The sequence below is a fragment of the Athene cunicularia genome (genome assembly GCF_003259725.1).
Source record: "Athene cunicularia isolate RWA chromosome 12 unlocalized genomic scaffold, athCun1 chr12_part1, whole genome shotgun sequence".
NCBI lineage: Eukaryota > Metazoa > Chordata > Aves > Strigiformes > Strigidae > Athene > Athene cunicularia.
Window position 1 is genome coordinate 21,177,800 of NW_020799116.1, and position 11,785 is coordinate 21,189,584.

At 41.7% G+C, this 11,785-nt stretch overlaps 1 protein-coding gene across 2 annotated transcripts in view; it reads right to left on the bottom strand.

Annotated features, from left to right (window-relative positions):
- Positions 1 to 534: 534 nt before the first annotated feature.
- Positions 535 to 11,785, bottom strand: part of VGLL4 (vestigial like family member 4) — an 81,815-nt gene continuing 70,564 nt past the window's right edge. Inside the window, exons 3-5 of one of the 2 annotated variants that reach the window (XM_026857452.1) lie at positions 8,503 to 8,725; positions 5,174 to 5,294; positions 535 to 3,377 (exon numbers count right to left, since the gene is read on the bottom strand). In XM_026857452.1, coding sequence (XP_026713253.1) covers positions 3,109 to 3,377; positions 5,174 to 5,294; positions 8,503 to 8,725 — 613 coding nt within the window. In that variant the 3' untranslated portion in view covers positions 535 to 3,108. The remainder of the gene's footprint in view (positions 3,378 to 5,173; positions 5,295 to 8,502; positions 8,726 to 11,785) is intronic. The other variant, XM_026857453.1, reaches the window with a different exon arrangement.

The window sequence follows — 11,785 nt, forward strand, 5'->3', positions numbered from 1 at the left end:
GTCTCCAGTCAAATGAGCAATTGATCCCCTATGGAAAATCCCAAAGCACAAGACCACGGGTGCCTGCATTTGAAGCACAGCTGTTGTATTTAGGGAATAACTTCTGTTCTCTAGATAAAAGTTGAAGTTGAGGGGCTAAACAGAATGGGAGAAGATGACGACCTTGGTCATTTCAGGAAGAGTGCAGACAGGCCTCTTCCCAGCGTTGAGGAGCGGGTGAGCTCCGCGCGGAGCAGCGCAGGCGGCCTGTGCCCCGCGGGGTGAGCGGGGCTGGGGGGGCAGCGCCCAGAGCAGCCCCCAGAGCTGGGGACCTTCTGTCCCCCGCCGCTGCAACAGGCTCCTGGCGCAGCCGTACAGGCTGGCTCTTCACAAACACCCGAACTCGTCGGGAAATCCCCCACATGCCAGCCCAGCCCCTTCTACGGGGCGACAAAGGCACCGGGTTTCCTTGGTTTGCTTCTCTTCCAGCTCCCGGAGAACAGATACCGAGTTCCTCTCTCTCCTGAGCAGTACAGAAGAGTACGGACACACCTCTGATTTAAGAGCACTTTATTGTTCTTTAAGGCTACTTTTAAGTACAAAAAAAAAAAAAGATGGCCTGCCAAACCTTTTTTTTTTCCAGGTGAAACAAGGCCACAAAAGAATGGTATATTACAGATTTACAAACACAGAGAGAATCTTTCAAACTGAACTGTAGATAACCTGGCTCTGTGAAGAAACTTCACCATGTCTTGTGATGGTGAGTTCAGTTTAGTTTCCTTCCACCTCCCCCCCAACCCTTTGGCTTTCATGACATTATTGTGTCTAACATACGTTTTACTGGACATATCACATTAAATCTTTATTGCCCTCAAATCCATTTACCTATCTCAGATAAGTAAATGTAACCTTGTAAAACAGCTATTATTGAAAATATTAGCTTTAAAAACATTATCTTATTTGTGTTTACAAAGAAATATAGGAGTCACATTTTCCACAGAGTCCATCTACAGTATTAGTATTTTACTGTTATAACGCTCAGTAGCCTGTAGCAATAACAAACTAGTGGCTATTAATGCTAATGCAGTGTTCTCATAGAATAACTGTGTTCCTGCACTTTTACTGTATTACAGACAAATCTACAACAAAAAAAAAGATCAACTTTTTTCTCCAAACAAAAAAAATGAATGATTACAATAAAGGAAAGGGAAAAATTAAATAGCTACATATCATTAACAAATTAATTGTTCCTCAAAAAATACCTACAAATTTCTCTGTACATTCTTTACGCACAGCGTAACGATGGTCTTAAAGTTACCTATATAAAAAAGTGTTCTTTTAACAATCTTCCTACAGAGAGTAGGGTACTGAAGGCCAAAGCGAGTAAGCGTTGACTACCCAGTAAGATGGTAGTGAAATGTGTAAAACTGGGGGCTTGGGTGTTGGTTTTTTAAAATTTTTTTTAAAGAAAATTGAGCAGCCACCTTCTCAACAAGAGTAAGAGCCAATCTCCCGATCTCTTTCTACCCTGCACCTTTTCCAAATTAAATAGCTTAACTTTTTTTAAAAAAAAAAAAAAGAAACAAAAAAGAAACATAAAATAAAAGCCACAATGGACCCAATACTGTAACATAGTCCATAATACATCACGTGTAGTTCATCTTCCAACTAGTTCTACCTTTCTACACTGAACCAATCATTTCAGGTAACCCAGTATAAAAAAAGCCCTAGTTGCAACTGTACTGGGAAGATGGAATGTATGGGGGAGAGCAGTTACACTTAACAAGAAGAAGAGAAGCTCGTAGTACTAGCACAGCTGTGGTTTCATGCCTGCCTCTATTGCCTAATTTCTAGTTAGTAGCTATTAATATAGCAAATGATAATAAATGCAGTAATACCTGTATAAAGTTTTCTAATGGAGGAATGTATGCTGCAACTTGGCATAGGTTTATGAATAAGCTTAAAAAATTAAAGATCATATTTCACAAACTGTAACAATCTGTTGTCCAGCCAAGATACGTAACGGTAGCAGTTCCTGCAGCTAGTTAAAGGTGGATTACACAGACTTAGTTTGAGGAAGCAAATTCCTGTTAAGCAGACAGTGCTGCAGACAGAAACAATTACTCAGTCATGCGCAAAGCTATAGCATCCTGTACCACGCATTGTGTGTCTCTAAACTGCGTCACTTGAGGCCTGTCCTGAGGCTGTCCTCTTTTGCTGGCTGCTACTAAAGTGAATATCAAATACAAATATCATAGAGTACAACTGTACCAGCAGTAAGTATATCTAGGATTGTTACTGACAAAAATAAACTAACTTTGAAGAAAAGCTAATAAGTATTATGATTCTTACTGTCTATACATTAATAGATACCAGCTATTTTTCATAAAACATGCATCGTTAAGCACTATTGAACCCTCCAACCTCAGCTCTATTCTAACAAACTGCAGTGTTTAGGAAAAAATGCCCGTGTTCTGTAAATTATGCAGTCCAGTTGCAAGCACTAAGCACCTGAAATCTAAAGAGAGAAAGACCTATAACCTGTATGAGACTTCCCCTTCCAAAGCTGTTTTGCCTTAAGAAAAATCAAACTGATAGAAATGTCATCCTTAAACCCTTTTTTCAGCAGTTTGCCCTCAAAATATTAGCATCTTCCAGAAAGTTGCTATGCAACTTCAGTCCTCCTCCAATAGTGCAAATCATACATGACAGTTCTTTTCAAGTATATACATACAAAATTACTTCACAGAGGGAAAAAAAAAAAAAAAAAGCACTGTAAGCAAACCAGACAAATTCTAGTCTCAAGAAGCTAGTAAAAGCAAAAAGCATTTGGGTCAACCAACTACGTGTAATGGCTTTTGTGGATTAGCGTGCATTATTTTTTTTAAGGGGCAGCAGATTTGCATCAGAGGTTTCTTTGGTAATTGAGGCAGGAAAAAAGGATGCTACATCGTCTGAATCTTTATGAAATAGTTCCTGCTATCGTCTTTAAGGGCACCCTTTTACAAATAAAAAGTGAGTACACAAAAACATGTGTTGAAAACTAACCTCCCCTCCCCCAACACTATTTTAAGCACTGTTCAAAGCTCAGTCAAACCATGCAAATTCACAAACGCAACGGTCCTCTCTTCATGAGACTACAGAGGGCGAGTGATTATGATTGACCATGTGAGAGGAAGGGGAAGACTGGCCCCGCCGCGAAGCAGACTCGGGGCTGCTGGAGACTCCGTCCTTCGCGGCTTTAATCTGAAGCCATGTATCCCCCAGTGCTTTGGCAAAGTGGTCATCGACTGATCCTGTGATGGACACCGAGTTTGCCACTGGCTCAGGCTCCTTGTAATTCTTGCCAAGGCTTCGGCGGAAGTGCTCTTCCACCACCGGGTCACAGGCAGTGGTAGCTGTGGGGGGAAAGGAGGCAGAAGATGGTGACGTCAGCGCGAAATCCTCCCACCAAGCACTGCATTCACAACCCCTATCTCCCCCCCCTTCCTATACATCTCAGTGGAAAGGCAAGAATTCTTTACATCGTTCTAGAACTGCTAGTGGGGAAGACGACAGGAGCAGTTAAGATGAGAAGAGAGTAATAAATGGAGTTAAATATTTTTGCATTTCTGTGACCTGCAACAGGAAGGCATTTTATATGTCATTATCATTCTCCCTCAGGCTACTGCTCCAGCTCTGACTCTGTGGAAACCCTCTCCCAGAACAATCACACAGAACTATTTAGGCTTATACACAATTAAAGAGGGAAACAGTTCTTTAAAATCAGCTCCCACAGGTGTGAGGAGACCTCATTCTAAATTACAGCATGCCAAAGACTGATGTCAGGGTTTAATCCTACTTTCCATGTGCTAGGAGCCAGTCAGAAAACTAAATGAATCATTACCTTTGCATTAGGTACTACAAGCATTAGAATGGTGTAACGCTACTACAAGAGGAATGGAGAATCTTAAAAGACTGGGTTTGAGCAATACTAGTAGTAACTCCTCAGACCAACTATGAGAGGGTTGCCGTTTTACGATTTAGAAATAATACATGTGTGTCTAAACTAAACAAATTTGTAAAAAACCCTCAAAACTGCAGGATCCATGAGATTGTCCTTCATGCTACAGAAAAGCTTGATTGAGCCTAAAGTAAATGTGAGTGTCACACACAAAGTGACAAGAGACAAATCTTTTCAAATACGTTTACCACAATTCCAAAGCCTGTGTAAATAGAGCTGGGGTCTCAATGAAGCAGCTCGCCTTAGACAAGCAACTGCAATTTTCTAGAAAACATCTTAGATCCCTAACTACTGATTTCTCTGAGTGTAATATATCCTCCAAGGTCTTGCTTCAGCTGCTAATTCTATTTTTCAACAATACACTAATCTTTTTCTAAAAATAATAACCACCACCCCCCTACTATGGACTGTTAGGTTCCTGCCTAGGTCACAGTGGTGGTGTTACGCTGACACATCTGGCTGATGAAGCTTTTGGAAACACTGTCTGTTAGAGCTACGCATCAGCAGGTATGTGACTTGAAAAGAAAGGGCTGTGTTTTCCCCTGGTTGCACAGAGAGAAAGTGAAGAGAAATATCCCAAGGCTCCCCAGCCAGTACTGCATGAAAAGATTTCATGGGAAGTACTAATTGCACAGAAGGTAGAAAGCTAAAGCTCCCTCCTTGGGTTGCTATAGCAACGGCCATCCAAAGCTTTTTTTGCTACTCTCCACCTTTCTCTGCGTGGATATGTACTTTGGAAGAGTATTTGTATCTGCAGGAAGAGATTTTTGTGACTGCAGATGAATCATAAAAATCTGCTGGCTACTGTAAGACTGGGGAAACTACAGCTCCTAAAATAAGAGCACGGTTGGATCTGCTGGCCCTGTCTGCTGTTTGTCAGTTAGACTAAAATAAACATGATGACTTACTCGTCTGTGTGGGATGTTTATTTTTTTTAAAGAAGCTTTTCAAAACAAAAAAAATAGAACACCTCTCTCTCCCTAATTCTGAGCTGGTACTTTCTACTGTGGCATAGGACTGATGGTTAGAACCACCACAGAGGGGTGTCTCTGGTGGACAGGATACAAAGAGGGGTCAATTGTCTCGCCACTCCTGTTCATACATCAGGGCCTACACAGTGAAGGTTAGCAAGATGGTTTTGTTCCTCTCAGGTTCTAATCGGGCAGTTCAGAGCGCAGGCATGTAACTTACTGCTGGAGGGTCTTCTGTAGGCAGGCACGGCTGAACCGCAGCCGCTGTGAGCGATGGGGCAGTGGGAGAGGTTGCAGTTCCGGTTGTTGGCAGAAGCGCAGGTGATTACAGATGGACGGTTCTAATGTGCAAGAGAAGAGACAACTGTCACTCGCTACAGCCACCAGGCAAAGCCCCACTTGCAGAGCTTCCCTGCAGCATCACGTGACATGGACAAACACTGAACTGAATCCCAGCAGTGAAATAACCCATAAACTATCCAATCCAATAAGGCATATTAAACCCCCAAATATTCAGCTATTATTTCTCTGTCCTGATTAAAAAAGACCTCACACTGCATTTCCATAATGCTTCTTAGTTATTTAAGTGGCAAGCAGCCATATGGAAAAAGAGCAGTATAAAAGCAAATCATTAAAACCATTAAAGTGATTTTACAGTGACTGTTTCAACTTTGCAGATATTACATACACAGAGCTAAATGTCAACACATTAAATACTTGTTTCATTCTACAGCCACATATCCTTGTGATTCCAGGACTCAGAAGGGCTTTATGAATTTTACAGGTATTTGTCTTCTTAGTGCTAATCAGGTACTAATGTTATCCTTTTTCATTGAGAAGTTCATTTCTCCTAGCCTGACTAATTCTGTACTCCCTATGTACCTCAGCCACACAACTACTAGCCCGTAAGATGTAAAAGCTGAAGAGCTCCCGAGCCAGTCCTGACCACAAGTACCTTCCTGCTGTAATGAATCTGCCTTTCTAGCCCTACTTAATAAACATAATTCTTTTTCTCAACACATGCAAATTCCCCAAAATATCTATTCACATAATCTTAATTCCACAATGTCTACTTTGTACAAAGTGTAAACATAAAATACTCTTCTTACAGTTGTTTACTATGTGAATGTTACATTGAAATAAGGCCTTAGGAAAAGCAGTGTCCCCGTTTCTCCAGGTTGCTGAAGGGAAATAACAGGTATTGGAGTATTTTCCCTTTGCACCTTTGGTATATTTTAGGATGCCAAGGAGTCCACGTTGCTATACTCAATGTAAGTTAATTGTTAAATGTCCAAAAGATTAACAGAACTGATATATAATTAACACAGTTTTAATTTCTTGTGCAGCAAACCCACAAAAATTACTACCACCACCATACAAAGCCAGTGAGGAAGGAAAGAGTTTTCACTATTTAGTGGTGCTTCAGTCTAAACAGAGTGAAGACCAAAGCAAAAGAGATGAGCTTTCAAGGGGAGGTTTCACACTATTTGTCTAGACACAATGGAAACGATGCCACTTACATCTCACTGCACTGACAGCAAAGTAAAAAAAGTAAATAATGAAAAAAGATAATTATTTGTTTTTTCTGTAAGCAGTTCACAGGTGGAAGCATTTATTTCCTTTTTTCATAGGGGCCAAGACTTTGTGCAGCTACAAAGCATTTTTTGAGAAGTGTGTATACACTCTCTCTTCAGGGGAGTATTGTAGATGTGCAAGAGGTGGGAGGTAGAGAGATAGAGGCGGGTAATAAAAAAGCTTGTCTCAAGAATGCATGTACCCACACCACACTGGACCTGAGAGGCAGGATAAGGTACCTTACAGTACCCTGGCGTGGTTCTGTGTGTACAGGTGCACTGAGCAGACTACTCATTTATATCAAGATACTGAGATAAGCTGAGAATTTAGCACATCAGTTTAATAGCCCTATGCTGCCTAAAACTAGAAGCTATTTTTTCCCACCTCTTTTTTAGAAACAGAGTAAGATGAAATCCCATTCCACATGTCAAGGTTAAAAAAAACCCCTTCAAAACCACAAATCATCAAACTAGGGTTTCTTACTTTCAATACACTTTTGATTTTGTACGATTTTTACTCTGTGCTCTTAGCAAGGTCTTACCTCAACATCCTATTTTCCCAAGAAAACAGATTAAAATCTAGCTCAAAATGTCAAAGATAACAAAAGAGAGAGGGGAATCTGGTAATAGGCAACAGGAATCAGCCCAAGTCAAACACGCCAAAGCAGCAGTGTCAGTGGTGGTGGCTGCTAAGCGGAGACGCAGGGGCAGTACTATCAAAGGGCACCAGTGTCGTCAGTGGAAGCCCGTCCCTTCCTCCTCTGTCATCACCAAACGCTGAGAGCAAAGAGCCGCCATTCTGCACTGAACAATAACTCTGCAATCTCTGTGCCAAATGATGCAAGATATCAGCAACACTCGAGTAAAGCTAGGTGCTTTGGCACAACAAAATGTAAAAGACTAGCGCACATAGCCAACCACCGTGAAAATCTACACAGCAGATGTAAAGTATACGGCTCCAGTGAAAGGAAGCTTTCATAAACTGCACATGAAAAATCCCAACCTCTGACAGATCATCCACTCAAAGCGTTCACCCTTTGCAGGGCACCACAGCAGAGGAGGAAGGAAGGACGGAAGGACGGATGGAAGAGCTTGGGTACAGGGGCCAGTTTAATTTCACAACACTGCAGCTGATCACAGCTCAGTTATCTTGCTTTGTCCCTCCACTTATGAGAGCAATAAAAGCAAGTCTGACATATAAGAAAACTGTGATTGTGTAATGTGCATGGAGATGCCTCATCTTCAGCAGTTCTGAAGGAAAACAAGTACTATGTACAAGATGGCCAGGCAAAATCCCAACCACCAGCCAAAACCAAAGCAAACCGAACCGAACCACTCCAGCATATGGGAATAAAGTGTAAACTAACCAAGAATCATTAGTGTGATTTAGGAAAAGACATTATGGAAGAGTGATACAACATTGCTCTGAACAACTCAATGAATGCTCTGGCTGGCTAAAACAACTAAGGTTATTCCAGCTTCTTTCATCTGGAAAATTCAGTGCAAAGTTCTCCTTTATGCCCCTTCTGTCTTGCACCTCTTCTTCAACAGTCCTGGGAGGAGAGAGCTGGGCCAGAGGGGAGGGAACACACACTGCCTGCCAAGGGCAGCACAGGAAAATATCCTCCTTACCTGGGAACTGCATCAGTTACTGCCTAGCAGGTACTGGAGCTTTGCTCAACCACAGACTTTGCATTCCCAGCTAGAACACATGCATTCACAAGCTTAGCGAAACAGAGGGAAGGCCAAGAAATCTGGGACAGATACATTTAAACATCAGTGATTTATTCATGTTAAACACAATGAGCTGTGACATTCCTTGTGCATTTTTAAAATACATTTTGCCTGAGGAATAGTATTGCCTACCTATTGTGACTCACAATATGTTCTGCTTACATCTGGGAAGTCCTCATTGTGTCTACAGCAAAGATTCGTACTACCACCCAGAGTTTCTTGTCAGCCTAGAAGCCAGTACCTGCTGCCGTTCCACAGAAGTCAGTGTAGGTGCGATGCCAACTGTTCGGGTTGCATCCATGCTGTTTTTGGTCAGTGCTAGAGGTTGATCCATGCTCAAGCTTGGGATTGAGGCATACATGTGATTGGCATGAAGGCTCATTGTCGGGGCAGCAGCCCTCTCTATTGGGCTGCGACTCCTCTCTCTGTGCTCCTTCCGATAATCTCCATTGGCAGTCTTGTTTCTAACATGTGAAAGAAAAAAAGGTCAAAGGATTATTGTTGCAAGGTATAATAAGGTATGCAACTTTAAATCTCTTCAAGAAACATGAGTCAATACATTTTGTTTGTTTTTTGAGGAGGGATATAGAACCCCTCAGTGAGGTATCCCTGGTCTATGCAACCACCTCCCTGCAAAGAGAGACCAATGATTTACATTTGCAAGCTCTGGCAACCAACACTTCAGCCTAGAATTTCTTCAGATACTTACCTAAATGCACTGAGTTAAAGTAACAGCTGACCATGCTTTGTTAAGATAGACATCTCCTCATTGAGCATACTATTAATCCCACTCTGTCCCCTAACACTGCAAGATTCTCTAAGCATTGCTGAAGCCCAAGGAAAGTTTATTTTACTCAGAAGATGTGATTGTTATCACCAAAATGCAGTGAGTCAAGGCAGAAAGCAAAATTTTCAGATCAGAAAATGAAGGAAAAGCAAACTACACTGCACTTAATCATTTAATTAAAACTGTTCTTTATAAAGAGTAATTTCAAACTACTAATGAAAAGTAAATCTCAGTAGATGTACTCACATAATTAGCCAAATGCAATTAAAGTAATGCTGATTTTGTACTTATGTATGAGACCTTTCAGTTTTCACACAGCAATATAATTGTCATTAAAGGCAAACCAGGTAATCGAAGGAAAAGGTATTTCACTCATATTGGTGAAGGCAGCCGTTCCTAACCACTAACCAAGGTAAGCGTGGGCACGATTGGCAGTCTGGAACATACCAGTATGGTAAGAGTTAACACACTGCAATGCCTACTGCCTCAGTCTGAACAGCAAACTCCTCTATCTGTCACCTAGGAAAGCACTAGAAGAGAAAGCTGGTTCTCTGGAAAATACATTCTGTCTTCAGAGGGCGCTTGAAGTAATAGTGAATATACATCCCTGTGTATCAAGTGGGCAAACTCCATTTACAAGGAGTCTTTCCCCCCACTTTTTAAAACACATCATAGCAAATTAATATGCAGGAGCAATCTTTAAAGATGCTCTGATGAATATTAGGCAGAGACAGAAAAGGAATAAAAAAATGTTTTCTGTAATACTAGAAATTAAGGTGTACGAATAGTATTCAATACTGAAGTAAGTTACAATTCCAAGAAGCTACTGGCCATTTCAATGCCTGATAAAGCCTCTCTAAAAGGAATGTTAACAGCTGAGGGGACAAAAAAAAAAGTCCTGCCAACAGAGGAAAAGAAGGAACACCAAAGCTTATCAACAAAAATGCTGCAGAAAAAACTCACAGGTTTCAAGTGCACCCAGCGCCCTGACCCGGCATGGCCATGCAGGCTCTGGGTGCCACGGGGGTGCCTCAGGGAGAGCCCCAACCACCAAAACGCGGTGTGGGATGCTCTGCTGTCACCCTGCCCTGGGCGTCGGGGTGGCCGCTGTGCTGCACAGCATTTGTTTAGGTGCCTTTTGAGACCATGGGAGCTTTTAGCCTCCGCAGCATCCTGTGGCAACTGACTGCACGGTTTAAACTACAAGCTCTGTTAAGTACCTTTTCTTCACCGTCTCTTTTTGCTTCTTTTTGACCTAAAATCTAATGGCTTGGTCTCTTCTTACCCTCCCAGTTCTTGCATTAGGAGTGAGACAAGGCCATCGCTGCCTGCTTATCATCCTCATGTCACTCCTGAGTTCATCCCTCTGTTCAACAGCCTTTTTTCTTCAGGGTACTACTTTGTTCAAATCAAAACTGCTTCCATACCTGTGCCATGCTTGTTTAAGAGCTAGAAAAGCTGTAATCTTTCTTGAGATGAGGGTGCAGAGCTCTGCTGTATTCAGGGACAGGACCTTTGCTGAACTCAACACAAGCCTTCAGTGCTATTCTTCAGCTTGCTCGAGAGTCACTCAGTTGTACAGAAATCTGCTGCTGTTGCCTGAATCAAAACTCAATTAATTTATCATGGTAGAAGTCAGGGTTAATATGATACCAGGCAACCAGTGACTTGAGAACCTCAGGACACAGCTTTATTCTCTATGCCAAATTCCCCTGACATGCTTAGGAGGGAACAGCCAACAGAATAACAATACAATTTCCAACCGTTCAGATCCCCCCCCGCTCCACCCCCCCGCCTATCGCTTGTCCCTTTTCACTAATTACAAATTAGTAGTTGCAGATTAGCAGAATCGACCATAAAATCTAACCTTTAAGGCTTCACAGCTGGTGCTCAAGATGTTCTCTGAAAATCATGTGTCTCTTGAATCCTTCTTTATAGGCCAGATTTAGACACAATAAAGCCGCACACAAACCACCAGGAAATACATTCTCACAGTGCTACATTTCGCGGTCTTTTGCCAGCTTTGGTACCATTTCAATTCACAAGACTACTTTGCAGTATCAGCGTTCAGAAGAAAGAAGTTTAGAATTGCATTGCTCTGAGCTAAGGACTGATGCAAATGTGTGACTTAATGGCAGCACAACAGACTCTATATTTAAAGTACAGTAGCCTCATCTTGAATTACAGTACTGAAACAGCTACTGACCACAACAGACTAATCCTTCACCGCCCCTTAGGAAGCAAGCGTGGAACTTCATAAATAGTGTGCCTTTGCCGACTGGTTTGGTACCTGGACAACAGCCATGAGATAGCCTGGGAAATAATGCATGAAAAGACGTGGCTAAAATCATTGTTCAAGTGATAAAGGCAATGCTGTGCGAAGATGGCTCATTCGTCTTGCTGCAATGCAGTATCTTTTGTGGCTGCAAGCCAAAATCTTACTTTTCAACTAAATATTATCTGGTCTACTACAATTTAAACAACCGTTTGGAGGCTGCAAAACCACGGCTCCAGTAGATTCCTACTTTTCACTGCCTCAAAGAAAAAAAAAATAATCTCTGTTCAGAATGATTATATTTTGTTTTAATAAGCACAAGCTGATTTTCAAAGAAAAACTTTTTTCCTCCACCAAAAATACTTGTAAAATGAAACAAAAAAATGTGGCTACACCAGTTGTTTGGGTTTTTTTCTTAGAACTGGGATTTCAACAACTTAGTGCATTTACAGCGGGGGGGGG